The sequence below is a fragment of the Cynara cardunculus genome (genome assembly GCF_001531365.2).
Source record: "Cynara cardunculus var. scolymus isolate 2C chromosome LG 11, CcrdV1, whole genome shotgun sequence".
Lineage (NCBI taxonomy): Eukaryota > Viridiplantae > Streptophyta > Magnoliopsida > Asterales > Asteraceae > Cynara > Cynara cardunculus.
Genome location: NC_037538.1, coordinates 1,581,476 through 1,596,988, shown reverse-complemented (window position 1 = coordinate 1,596,988; position 15,513 = coordinate 1,581,476). Strand labels below are relative to the sequence as shown.

Sequence of the window (15,513 nt, the reverse complement as noted above, 5' to 3'; positions counted from 1 at the left end):
AATAAGCAAAACGACAAGTCAATGCGTTAAGAGTAAGCTTCCTCATGATTGTGGTAAAATAATCAAATTCGAAACACATAATCATTTAATGTTTGTTAAAATAAAAAATATATATTTTACATGAACACACAAACCCTCTTTTATTTGAATTCCATCGTCTTTTGCAATACACGATGTTCATCTTTTGAAACGATTAACCAATAAAAAATAACATGTATGTAGGGGCGGACCTATTACGAGCTGAGCAGGCTCCTGCTCACTCGATTATTGAAAAGAAAAAAAAGCATACGCCCGTTTGTTTCTTGATGGGTTCTGTTACTTTGAAAACATGGGACATACAAGAGGTTATGGATGTGAATCTTAGTTCAAATGAATGGCACCGATGAGGGTATTTAGTTATGCCTACAATGCTATTGCTAAATTCCAACCAAAAGAAACCAAGTATTTTTCATTTAAACTTGTACTTTGTTGACTTGACTTGGAAACGGTAAACCCACACAAATCCTTTTATAATAAACCTTGCCACCACTTTGTACAAACATAGAAACCACCATGGCCACCGCCATAGCCACACCACTCTTATTGCTGTTGATCTTCTTCATATTCATTAATTCCATTCCAATCCCATCATTATCTTGTCCACTTCATCAAAAACAATCACTTCTCCGCTTCAAAAATAATCTCATCACCAGCTTTCATTCCAATTCCAGCTTCAACTCTGAATATTTCAAGCCATTCGACTCATGGAATGCTAATTCCGATTGTTGCTCCTGGGAATATGTCTATTGCACCGGAAATACAACCAGAACCGTCACTGAGCTCTACCTATACGCCATTGTTCCTCAACTTGTCAATCCGGTTTTGGTGTTCTCTCACATCTTGACTCCGCTTTTCCATATCCGATCACTGAAACTACTCGATATCTCGATGAATGGGTTAGTAGGTGAGATGCCCATAGATGGATTTAGGAATCTCACTCAACTGGTCCATCTTTACATGATGCAAAACAACTTCAATGGCTCCATTCCTCCTCAACTTTTTGAACTCGAATCTCTTCGAGTTCTTGATCTAAGTTTCAATAATCTCCAAGGTGTTCTAAGTCCTAAAGTTGGTAATCTTCGAAATCTTATATCGTTGAATTTGAGTGCGAATTCTCTTACTGGGAACATCCCGGAAGAGATTGGAAATCTAACCAAGTTAAGAGAATTTTCCCTTAGAAATAATCAACTCTCCGGTGGAATCCCTCCTTCAATTGCAAACATGAAGGAGTTGGAAACACTTTATTTCTCTGAAAATTCATTCTCCCTGCACATTCCAACCGGCTTAGGAAGGCTACATAACATGAATACACTTGACCTGGGCGATAACCGGTTTGTGGGTTCGATACCATCATCGATACAAAACTTGAGCAAGTTAGAAACCCTTCTACTCCAAAACAACAACCTGCGCGGAGAAATCCCAACTCGCTTATTCGAAATCAAAACTTTAAAGAGTTTGTTCATCGGTGGAAAAGGAAACAACTTGATTTGGAGTAACACAACAAGGATTGTTCCAAGATGTAGGTTAGTACAAATGTCTATGCCTTCTTGTGGAATTTCTGGTGAAATTCCTATATGGATTTCATCACAGATAGATTTGGAATTTCTTGACTTGAGCCGGAATCAGCTGGAGGGAAGATTCCCAGATTGGCTTGCCAATATGGAAATTGAAAGCATAGTTCTTTCCGATAACAAGCTCACCGGATCAATCCCATCTCAAGTATTTAAATCAATAAGTTTAATGGTTCTTGATGTGTCTCAGAACGGTTTTTCTGGAGAGTTGCCACAGAACATAGGCAATGCGAATGGGACGGAGATTCTTATGTTGTCGGGAAATAATTTTTTGGGACAAATTCCAATGTCCATCTCCAACATGCGCTCGCTATGGCTTCTGGACTTGTCCAGAAATAGATTTTCCGGCGACAATTTCCCTAATCTCAGAGATAATCTAGTGTTATCTTACCTCGACTTGTCGTACAACGAGTTCTCCGGTAATATTCCAGTGGCTTTTCCCACAAAACTTCAAAATCTATTTCTAGGTAGGAACAAGTTTTCTGGTAACCTGCCCTGGAATTTGACTAAGTTAGTTAACCTCGAACATCTCGATCTTCATAACAACGATATTACGGGAAATTTTCAGGATACTTTGCCTCAAATCCCAACTCTTCAAGTCCTAAACTTAAGAAACAATTCCCTTGAAGGATTTATCCCAAGAACAATCTCCAACCTCACTTCTCTTCGGATTCTTGATCTCTCTAGGAACAACCTAACAGGAAGTATTCCGCAGGAAATAGGTAACCTTGCAAGAATGATAGAAGCTCCGCACATGTCAACATCCGGTTACGTGTTCACTATTTACATGTCCATTTATGAGGATTCCAAGATCGTCTTTGACATTCAGGACTTGATAGTGAACTGGAAGAGCTCTTTTCGAGGCCTATCAAGTCGTACCCTCGGTATATACTCTTTCTTGGACTTGTCAGACAACAAATTCTCAGGTGAAGTTCCGCCACCGTTAGGCAATCTCAAAGGCCTAAAAGCGCTCAACATTTCACACAACAACATATCCGGGCACATTCCAGTGTCTTTCGGTAACCTTAAGGGTGTAGAGAGTTTGGATTTGTCACACAACAAAATCTCAGGTTTGATTCCTCAATCACTAGCAAAACTGGATGAACTGACAGTACTAGATGTGAGCAACAACAAGTTGAGAGGTAAGATACCTTTGGGTGGGCAAATGAACACGATGAATGAGTTGAAGTATTTTGCCAACAACAGCGGATTATGTGGTATGCAAATTAGGATCACATGTCCAGAGGATGTCCCACCACGCGAAGGAAGAGAAGAGGATGACGAACAACAGTTATGGATTTTGTGGGAGGGAACTTGGGTCGGTTTTCCACTGGGGTTCTTCTCTTCAATCTTGATCATGGCCTATTGTTTGAATTTTCTGCAACTCTTCAGATTTTGGTGAAAATTTCAATGTTTTCTCATACTATCTTGTAATCCATCATAGGATCTATGATTTGTTGAATGGCCATTCTTAGAGTTTCTTTACTGTTTATGTTCAAAGCCTACTTCTATAAGATCGTTCACCATATTCTACACTAATATTATTGCTTAATCGGGTCTCAAATCGCCGCTAACAGTGGGTGAAAACCCACCATAGTTTCACCACGGCGGCTGTCGATTGTGGACCGTGTTTTGGTCACCATTACAAGGAGGTTTGTCGTATCAATCGATACTAATAGCCATTTATCAAACACTTACCCAGTAAGAGCAATGACAAAGACCAAGAGACTTATCCGGTAAATGAGGGTCACGGCTCTTACCCACTTGGCGCTTATAGATTGTTGCATTCGATGCCGTTTTCATTACCTTAATTGTTGCTTGAACATCGTTGAACTCGAGGCTTCAAACCCTCGATCAGCGGTTGTTGGTCTTCTCTCGTTTTCTTCTTTAGCAATGGAAATGAATGGGCATCGGTTTTGTGATAAATATCAATGAATCAGTTACGAATTTCGGAAAAGGGATAGAATCGTGATGGGGAAAGGCATAACACCAATGTTGCTCCTTATTAATCGATAACATTTTTTTTAATTAACCTGGTTATCTAATTCGCTATGTGAACCGACTAATCGCTGTTTTGCATTTGAACCTCCATGGCTATAAGGGGATTGTTATTCCTTCTCGGATTTGAACCAGACACTTTTGACATTTGGAGCCCAAGCTCAAACCAATCAGACACCACTCTTGTGGTTTAACCATTAAACTTATGACATTACGTGAATATCCATTTATAAAATGTATTGTAATAGTTATGAAAGATATAAAACGGATTTAAGGAATAACTTGACGTTTACGTCATCAGATATTACATCAAATAAAGAATCTTGAAACTTTATCATATGAATTGAGAATTCCAACATCCTTCCCCAACATGCATTCACTCTGGCTTTTGGAAGAAACAGATTTTTCAATAACAATTTCTGTGTTTTAGGAGATGATGGATTGAAAAGTGAAATGTTTGAACCACCTTATTTTAAAAAAAAAAAATATTTGTTTAAGAAAATATTTGTGTAAAAATATATAGTTAACTCATTGCCATTAAATCGGTTTTGATATATATATATATATATATATATATTTGGGTCCATTCAGAGGAGAACTGATTAGTTTGTGGTAACTGTGAGATCCAATCTCAACCACAAATCAACGGATAAATTAGAAAATTAATAATAATGGTAGTTTGAGTTAAAATTATAATTAGAGAACTTTTTTTTTTGACAGCAAAATTCAATTTATTAAGAAAGGAAGAAGACTAGCGAGGGGCTAGTTAATAGCCGAATATACAGCATCCATCGGGTTACAAATCCAATTCTCCCAACTAAAGGGCTTGCTAAAAACAAAGATACACAATGTGATATTCATTGTAATAAACAATGTGATACCCATTGTGATATACTGTGATACCGATTTCACCGGAGGCCGAAGATTGGAGGTCTGAGAGATGAGAGAGGAGAGAAGAGTTTTTAAAAAAATACCTAATATGCCCTCTAATTATAATTTTAACTCAAACTACCATAATTATTAATTTTCTAATTTATTCGTTGATTTATGGTTGAGATTGGACCTCACAGTTACCACAAACTAATCAGTTCTCGTTTGATTAGGCCTCTATATAGTGTAAATTTAAAATTATAATTTTATACGATTATGTATGTTAATTTGATAAATGTTTAAAATGGAACATTTAAAAGTAAAGAACGTAAAGTGAATGAATTAATTAATTATAAGAGTATAAAATGTAAATTTAAAATTATAATTTTATACGATTATGTATGTTAATTTGATAAATGTTTAAAATGGAACATTTAAAAGTAAAGAACGTAAAGTGAATGAATTAATTAATTATAAGAGTATAAAATGTAAATTTAAAATTATAATTTTAAAGGGGTTTTCTATCCCCACCCCCTCCTATTTCTTTCTCCCCATTTTTTCTACACCCCCATCTACATGATACAAAAAAATACATTAAAATTTATTTATTTATTTTTTCAATTTTAACCCTTAATATTTTTAGTTTTAACCCTTCAATTTTTTAAATACTTTTCTATTATATCCTCTACGTTTTTTATCTATACTATAATTACATGTATTAATTAATTATTATTATTATTAATTAATTAAGTATTAAGGATACATATTTTTTTAATAATTATATAAATTAATTAACTTTATATTATTACTAATTAATAAAGTATTAAAAATATGTATTTTTTAAATTATATATTTGTATATGAGTTTTTTTCAATATTTATACTTTATAYCTTTATAAAAATTTATTATATTTATTTACTTCTTTATTTTTATTTTATACCCTTATGATATTTATATAATTACAGTTCCATAATTAAATAAAACGATGTTCAATATTGGGTTCATTTTGAAGTTATTGTCGAGACGAACAATGATGTAACTTATTAAAAAAACACATATTTGTAACGGATTTTAGTTAATATACAATTATGTATGTTAATGTGATAAGAGTATACAACGAAAAATGAAATATTCAATATTGTGTTCACTTCAAATGTATTGAAAAAACGATTATAATAATATAATTAAATCAAATAATATTCATTATTGGGTTCATTTCAAAAAGATTGACGAGACGATTATAATGGTGTAATTTGTTAAAATAAAAAGTATATTAAAAAATGGGGAGTGCTAATGGCACCCCCAATAGGGGGTGTTGAATGCCTCAGGAATTGTAATTTATATAAGTCTTCAAATGTCAATGTCAAATAATAATAATTATGTTTTATTATTAAATATATACATACACACACACACACATATATATATATATATTTATTCAATAATATTTTTAAGTTATATTATATATTATATTATATTTTGTTGTATTATTATTATTACATATACATTCACAAATATATATATATATATATATATATATATATATCCATTGTATATTATTATGATTTTAAGTTATATTATATAACTATTATATATATAGCTAGTTATATACATAGACTTGGGATCACGTGAGACCAGTCTGTTTTCGTGAGACCCGTTAGACTACTTTTTTACACTTGAAACTTCACAGCAAAATGCTGTGAATGTGATGTTTTTAACTTTTACAGTGTTTTTGCTGTGAAAGTTCGACTTTTTTTAACCTTCATAGTGATTTTGTTGTGAAGTTTTAAGTGTAAAAATGTGGTCTCACGGGTCTCACGAAAACAGACTGGTCTCACGTGAACCCAACCCTATATACATATAATATACATAGTTTTCATTTATACATTTATACTTTTATTATTATTATTATTATTATTATTATTATATATATATATATATATATGTATTGGAAAAACAACAAAAAATATAATTATATTTTAGATTTTTTATATTTTAGAACTCGATAATTATTCTAATTATATTTTAAATTTTTTATATTTTGAAATAAGATGTTTACTCTATACTTGATTATATTTATCCGCAGTTAGTTATACATAAGCACAATTTACTTGTAATCAGATATGAAGCTTTAATAAGTTGTACCTACGCATAATTTACTTGTAATCTTGAGTTTTAAGTAATATGCATTAATAAACAGTTTATTTTTGGTTTAATATTATAAATTTTATAAAGATAATAATTAAGTATTCTGTTAGAATTTAATGATTATACTAATTATATTTTAGATTTTTTATATTTAAATGAGATGTTTATCATGTATTTGATTGTGTTTATCTGCAGTTAGTTACACGAATTCAGATATGAGATGAAATCGGATAAGGATGAAATCGTTTAAGGATGAACGAGTTTAAAAGTTTTTAAAAGTTTTAGCCAAATGCTTTATAAGATAGTATCGATTATATATTAATTAAAATATTATATAAAAATGTAAAAGAGAAAAAAAATTAACATATATATATATNTCCATCGTCGAAATCACCACACGAATGGATCGTAATTTTGCTTTTCCTTTGGGATTGACACATGGCATAATATAATTGGTTCAATTTAGATTTTTAAATCAATAACTTATACTAATGAATATATTTTTAAAATAAACTAAAATAATAATAAGACAAAAAATAATAATAACTAAAAGACAAGAAAACACTAAAACAAAAAAAAAAAAAAAACATAATAATTTAAGTAATATTAGGGGTGCCAATATCAATGTATAGGGGTGCTATTAGCCACCCCTAAAAAATGAGTATGTAAGATGAACAAGATGAATAAATGGTATGAAAATGTTTTCTAAGAATTTAATTTCGTTGTTAGATGTAATTTTAGTTAATACAAAATTATGTTTTTCAATGTGATAATGATGTAAAACGAAAATTGAAAAAATAAATTATGTACTATAAACTAAATAGATAACTATAAAAGTATAAAGTGTAAATATTAAAAATATTTTCTCATAATATATATATAATATATAATAATATAATTAAGTCAAAAACTATTCAATATTGAGCTCATTTCGAAAGTATTAACGAGACGATTATAATGGTGTAATTGGTTAAAATAAAAATCTATTTTTTTAAATATGTTTTAATTAATATACGATTATGTATGTTAATTTGATAAAAGTGTAAAATGAAAATTTTTAAAGAAAATGATGTAAAATGAATGAATTAATTAATTATAGAGGTATAAAATGTAAATTTAAATTTAAAATTTTAAAAAATTCTGCATGTAAGGGTGAGTGTATGTGAGGGAGTGAATGTATGTGAGGAGAGAAGGGGGTGAAAAATTGAGTATAAATAGTATTTTGGTCATTTAGTATTTTAAGATTTTAAGACTTTTGCTAAATTTGTTTAATAAGATAGTGTATATATATATATATATATATATATAGATTAATATAAATATTATATTTATATTATACACAATCAAAGAGTATCATCTGATAATTTCTAGACATTAAAAACTAATTTTTTTTTTTCATTTTCTGGTTTGCATCCACAGCAAAAGCGAAAATGAAAGAGGTAAACGAGGGTGGATACTACCATTAATTCGCGATTTACATCAATTAGTTTTTCCAAAACTAATCGAATCTTTTAATATGAAAGAAATCAAGAGGAAGAAAGTTTGTGATGTTGTTTTCCACAAGTCATGCGAAGAAGTCTTCTTGTCAATTATTTTTGGTTTCCACAATGACCCATCTTCCACGAGTCAAAGTAAACGCAGTCCATCCTTAAGTGCTTTGCTATGTGCTTTTTACATGGATTACAGTTGTACTGTGATAAAAAAAAATCAAATTCAAAAGTACCAGGAGGTCACAGGTTCAAATCCAAAGAGGAATAAAAATCTCATTGTGGCCACAGATGTTCAAATTTATGTTTTACATGATTACCTTTTACTTCCCCCCTACTACATTTTTCCACGGGTCCCCCAACCTCAATCGAAACCGTTAATCTAACCAAAAAATCTATTGAAATCAATCAAAAAAACCAAAAAATTATTCGAAATCAACCAAAAAACTTTAAAAATCCCTCGAAACGTTGTAATTATGTTAAAAACACATTGGACGACTTTGCAAGCCTTTAGACTACCTTAAAGGTGACCCTACTAGAAAAAAATCTTGGATCTGCCACGGCTTTCCTTGAGTCTTCTTGTGGAAGTCAAAGTAAATGTATATAGTCCATCCTAGAGATGGCCAAACACGATTAAGGACAGGCGATGGATGGGACTAATTGTTATGGGCGGGAACCAGTTAAGGCCCAGTGGTTTGGGATCATTTACGAGATTTCTGTAAATTCAAAGCCCGACTTGCAAGTGGTTATGGAACTATGACTGGGACCAATTATTTATAGGGAGTGATTTTCAAGTTCTTTTCGGGACAATACACCCCTTCCAAAACACCCTAACATGCTATATTAGCAAGGCGCTAGAAAAGATACAATACAGTTAAAACAAAGCTAACGGATTACAACCTCATCTAGACCAATCAATATTACATTTAGATCTAAATTTAATCCAAGTGACAAGCATAGCTTGAGAATCCACCATCACTGCTTCCCACGACAACCCCATCCGACATTCACATGCAAGCCTCCTTCATCCATGTCTTTTTATTTGTGTATTTTTTTCGAATGTGGAGAACCAAATCATTGCAAAACATTGGATCCAAGTCAATTATTGAATAGGACATTCAACTTCTGGTAAAAGTAAACGTATATAGTCCATCGTACCGGTTGTTAGGCTTAGGATCAATCCTATGATTTTTGATCGGGACCGATCAGTCACTCCAATCATTTGGAACCGGGACTGGTCCAACCCGATCATTGACTATATTTAATTTACTATCATACTCCTTAAATCGTATTAAAAAGTACTAAAATAATATCAAAATCTATAAATCAGATATTATATTCGAAAGAACATATTTATTTAGGAACGCATGAACAACCTATATTGTGAGTATTCGTCATGAATATTATCCATCATGAATGTGTACCACAACATTCTTTATGAATACTCACCAAATAGGTTACCACTACATTTCTAAAACATTTGAACTATTTAAAACATAAAACCAAATTAAAATATAGAACCTTATTTGTGATGCATGTATTATTATGCTTTTTTGTTTTCCTCAGTTTCGCCCGTAAGGAACTGATCTCTACCTTTGCCGTTGAGTTTTAGCCGCTATGTGACGAATGTTTTTGGTCTTTTTTCTATTTATTTTATTAAATATTTTGATTTATATATATAAACTAAAGTAAGTTTTGTCGCATTTTGCCTTAAATAAATAGAAGAGCCATTTACTAAACACTCACCGGTAAATGCTTACTGATATCACTTTTTTTACAGATTGAGCATGGAAAGGACCGAAATTCTTGTACTACTAAATGGAAGACTTTTACCTACCGAGATTTCCCCGGGAAATTCGTCACTGAAAGGGGATTCATTACAAAGTTGTCACAAAAATTGGTGGATAAATTGTTGGTGGATAAAGGTGGGAAACTCAAATCAGTGACATATTCCCAGGCCCTACTTGGTAATTTGTGGGGATTTGTGGAAAAATATCGGATTCTACTGGAACCTTTGGTATTTTCTAGGTAATCCGTTGGTAATCAATGACCAAAATTTATCTGGATGATTTTTGTGGGTAAAAGTCATTTGTTTTGTAATGTAATTCGATAAGACGTATAACAAGAACCGAGAGTCTTACCCGATAAGTGAGAGACTAGACTTTTACCTGGTAAGCGCTTACCGGGTTTAAAATGGTAAGTGAAGTTGATGACTTTTGTTAGTAAACGCTTACCCGATGAATGTTTGGTAAACGACCCTTTAGCCTGGTATGTACCACGTTTTTTCTTTTGTATTATCAACCAATTATAATTGATATGTATAATTTTATACCATGTATCAATTGTTTTCAATTGGTACATATTTTATTTATTCAAAGAAATTATTGACATATACCAAAACCTTTTTCAAACTCATGCCCATTGATTTGACATGCAAATGGTACACCATCACAAATCATTTATGTTTATAAGTTGCAGATCCATCTTTCAACAAAGACACTACCCTACTCTCCATTTACAAATCCCTATCACCATGGCCACCACCCTAAACACACCACTCTTAGTCTTGTTCATAGTCACTTTCATTCTAATTCCATCATTCTCTTGTCCTCTTCATCACAAACAAGCTCTTCTCAATTTCAAATCCAACCTCACCAATTTCCTCCATTTCAATTATGATATGAATCTTCATCCACTTCCGTCATGGAGTTRCAATTCCGATTGTTGCTCCTGGGACCATGTTAGTTGCAGCAAAACCAGAACCATCACCAAGCTCCACCTATCCAACATCACACATACATTTGACAATCCGACCGCGGTGTTCTTTGATGTCTTGACTCCGCTTTTCCATATCCGATCATTGAAACTACTTGATATCTCGAGGAATTCGTTTGTAGGCGAGATCCCAGGAGATGGGTTTGGAAATCTCACCCAACTGGTCCACCTTGACATGAGTGAAAACGAGTTTAAGGGCTCCATTCCCTACCAAATTTTTGGGTTGACGAACTTATGTTACCTGGACATGAGCTTAAATAGGTTCGAGGGAAACTTTCCACCTGAATTTTGGAATTTGACTTCTCTTCGAGTTCTTCATCTAAGAGACAATGGGCTTAATGGTATTTTAAGCCCTGAAGTTGGTAAGCATCAAAATCTTGAAACGTTGAAACTTGGTAGTAATTATCTTACCGGAAACATCCCAGAAGAGATTGGAAATCTGACGAAGTTAAGAAAGCTTTCTCTTCAACATAATCAGTTCTCTGGTAGAATCCCTTGTTCGATTGCCAACATGAAAGACTTGGAAATGCTTTATTTATCTCATAACTCATTCTCCATGCAAATTCCAAATGGCATAGGAAGACTGCCCAACATGACCACACTTGTCCTGCACAACAACCAGTTAACGGGTCCGATACCATCATCGATCCAAAACTTGAGCAACTTACAAACCCTTCTTCTCCAAAGGAACAAGCTAACCGGAGAAATCCCAACTTGGATATTCAACATCACAACATTGGACAGTTTGTTCCTTGGTGGTGGAAAAGGAAACAAGTTGATTTGGAATGACAAAGTAAAGATTGTTCCAAGATGTAACCTAAGAGCAATCTCTATGCCTTCCTGTGGAATTTCTGGCCAAATTCCTGAATGGATTTCAACACAAAAATTCTTGGATTATCTTGATTTAAGCATGAATCAATTCGAGGGAAGATTTCCATATTGGCTCACCGAAATGGACGTAGGAAGCATCATCCTATCCAACAACAACCTCACTGGATCTATCCCACATCGCCTATTTGAATCTACACTTTTATCTATTCTTATCTTGTCCAACAACAATTTTTCTGGGAAGTTGCCAGACAACATCGGCAATGCCACATCCATGAGGGTGCTTATGTTGTCAAGAAATAATTTTTCCGGACAGATTCCAATATCCATGTCCAACATGCACGAACTCAACGGTCTTGACTTGTCTGGAAACAAATTTTCAGGCCACAATCTCCCTGTTTTTAGCAATAATCCTAAATTGTCTTACTTAGACTTGTCATACAACGAGTTCTCTGGTAACATCCCAACCACTTTTCCTATAAATATAGTAATTCTTTATTTGGGTGGGAATAAGTTTTCTGGCAAGCTGCCTTGGAATTTTACTAAATTGGTCAATCTTCGATACCTCGATCTTCATGACAATGATATTACAGGATCTTTCCAAGATGTTCTTCCTGAAAGCCCACATCTTCAAGTTCTTGTTCTAAGAAACAATTCCTTTGAAGGATCTATCCCAACAACAATCTCCAACTTCACTAATCTTCAAATCCTTGATCTCTCTAAGAACAAGCTAACAGGTAGTATACCACAGGAAATATCGAACCTCACAAGAATGATCGAAATTCCAGAGCCAACATTCAGTTACATGTTTGATTCATCTTTTGAGCTTGAAATTGAAATGGATAGCAGCTTAATGTACATTCACGTTGAGGACTTGATAGTGAATTGGAAGAACTATTTTCATGGCCTATCGAGTCAAAACCTTGATATGTACTCTTTATTGGACTTGTCGAACAATAGAATCTCAGGTGAAATTCCTGCATCGTTAGGGAATCTCAAAGGCCTAAAACTGCTCAACATTTCAAACAACATCCTCTTCGGAGACATTCCGGTGTCTTTTGGAAATCTTAAGGTAATAGAGAGCCTGGATTTGTCACATAACAAAATCTCAGGTACGATTCCTCAATCACTAGCAAAGCTGGGTGAACTCACAATTCTGGATGTGAGCAACAACAAGTTGTTCGGTAAGATACCTCTAGGTGGGCAAATGGACACCATGAATGAGTTGAAGCATTTTGCCAACAATAGTGGATTATGCGGTATGCAGATTATGATCAAATGTCCGGAGGATATCCCACCATCAGAAGGAAAAGAGGAGGCCGAAGATGACGAGAAACTATCATGGATTTTCTGGGAGGGAACTTGGATCGGTTTTCCGATTGGGTTCTTCTCATCAATCTTGATCATGGGCTACTTACTGAATTTTCTTGTGCTCTTCAAAATATGGTGAGGGTTTGTAGGAGTGGTCCATTCATTGCTCAATGTTTTTTCATACTATCTTATAATCAGTAGTAATATCTAAATATTTTCGATTTCTTGTGATTATAATTCGTAATGTTGGAAGGCTACAGCCTCGTGTGTTTCTCGTAACGACAACTCGTCTCCCTACATATATTTGTTCTAATAACAAGAAGTAAGAATCCAAACAGATTGGTGGGGGGATAGCATTCGTCTAAGACATTAGTCATTATTCTCGTTTCAATCACTACTAGAAAACAAAGTATCAGCGACAGAAAAAATTACGGTCATTCCCTTGCTGATCTCTCGCTGATCAGCGAGGGATTTTATCTGTCGTTAATTTTCATCGTTGATACTTTGTTTTATAGTAGTGTTGGTCATTTTTCTGTCACTATAAATAATCCAACGTTCACCAAAGAGAAGGGGGAAAAATGTGTTCATTCTACTGCATAAACCTCATAACATGCCCCCATTGCATCAAACAACATCAACTCGTATTAAATTATATTAATGAATTGAAAAATTCTAAAAAACCCAATAATTTTTTTAATTTTGAATGATTTAGTTTCTAAAATATTTTTTTAAAATGAAAAAACCATTAAAACTTTTTTATTTTAAATGATTAAGTCATTGAACTATTTTTTTGAATGAAAAAAATTGAACTTTCGCATTTTTTATTATTAAGACCCTGATTTTTTTTTTATAAAAATAAATGAACCATTAACTCTTTACCAGTTGGCTAATGTAACTTTTTTTGGATTAAAAGAACGTATATAACCTATTTTTAAAAGTGGGATGATTTATTTACTAAAAAAATGTATAGGAATTTAAACAATCAAAATTTATAAAAATTTAATGATTTTTTCACTGAAAAAATAGTTCAAGGAATTAATTATTCAAAATGAGAAAGTTTAATAGTTTTTTATTCAAAAAAATAGTTTAAGAACTAAACCATTCAATCGGTTTTTTAAACTTTTCGCTTAATTATTTTATATTTTTTTAACTAAAAAATAAATATTTTGATCTGTATATTTAATACAAATAGTCCATGGTGATTATTTGCAACCCGTTCTAAAATCTCTATAGCAAGAGGTCAGTTTTCACATTTATTTTATTAACCTGAATATTCAATCCGTTATGAGAGCCGACTAATCCTAGGACGACCATCCGCTTCGTGGGTAGTCCAGACTCACGCATTTGAACTGCCATGGCCACAGGGAGGTTTTATTCCTTCTTAGATTCGAATCTGGGACCTCTAGACACTTTTGACCTTTGGAACCCAATCTCAATCCAATCGGGCAACACCCTTAAGAAATGCACTTTTCGGGCCAACAAATGTAATAGCTAAAAAATTGTCTTTGGTTGTTTCTCCTTCATCCAAAACCCCTAAAACAAACATCTATCACATTGCTTTGGATTTCTGGAGCCATTTTAATAGACGTCAGTTCGTATTCCAGCCTTTTCTGAATCGAAATGCATACGTTTGTCTCCTACACTATAGGGATGGGGGAATCTGCCGTTTCGGTTACCACAAAATAGTATATTTCTTTAATGTTTATGTTCAACGTGTACTTCTATAAGATCCTTAATCATCTCATTTCTTTTATTATCACATTTCTTAATAATCTTAATAATCTTATTCAATGTGTTTTTATTTGTGTGCTTTTTCCGAATTTGGAGAACCAAATCATTGCAAAACGTTGGATCCAAATCAATTATGGAATCCTGGTATGAACGAAAAATGACATTCCACTTAATAAATCACAAGTTTGCCTGCCGTTTATCCAAATGCTTATTTGGTAAGCGTTTATTCTATTGATATTCTAATTTGTTTTAAGGGGTAAGATTGTAGTCCATGAAAATGGTATTTATCAAACAATTTTACACGGTAAACGTTACCAGTAATGGTCAACAATCTAACTTTTACCAGGTAAGATTGTAGTACATCAAGATGGTATCATATGTAACAATTTACCTAGTAAACTTTTATCGGATAAAATTTGTCACTCTCACGTATCAAATAAGACTCTCTATCCTTATCATCGCTCTTACCCAATAAGATTTTCAACTCTTGTCATGTTCATCCGTAAAATAAACGACCATAGTAAACGACCCGAGTGAATTAAAAAGGTTATTATTATGAATATCGTTATTTACATTTCAATATATTAAATCAAATCAAACCTTTGTTAATAACACCAAAAAAGCTGTAGTTAAATGAGAAGACGAGTACGCAGTACATCCTGCAACATTAATTAGTTCCCATTTACAACAATATCTCAATTCCTTCATAAATAAACCATTTTTTTTATATATAGAAGGAACCACCGCAAACCACC

General features: G+C 32.9%; 2 protein-coding genes across 2 annotated transcripts; both read left to right on the top strand.

Moving 5' to 3' along the window:
- Nucleotides 1-927: 927 nt before the first annotated feature.
- Nucleotides 928-3,083, top strand: LOC112520911 (receptor-like protein 33). Its single transcript, XM_025129536.1, has one exon. It carries the CDS (start codon nt 928-930, stop codon nt 3,010-3,012), a length of 2,085 nt encoding a protein of 694 aa, XP_024985304.1. The 3' UTR covers nt 3,013-3,083.
- A 7,710-nt stretch (nt 3,084-10,793) lies between these two features.
- On the top strand, nt 10,794-13,166 carry LOC112520910 (receptor-like protein 9DC3). The gene has a single exon (XM_025129534.1). The coding sequence runs from the start codon at nt 10,794-10,796 to the stop codon at nt 13,164-13,166; it is 2,373 nt and encodes a 790-aa protein (XP_024985302.1).
- Nucleotides 13,167-15,513: the final 2,347 nt, after the last annotated feature.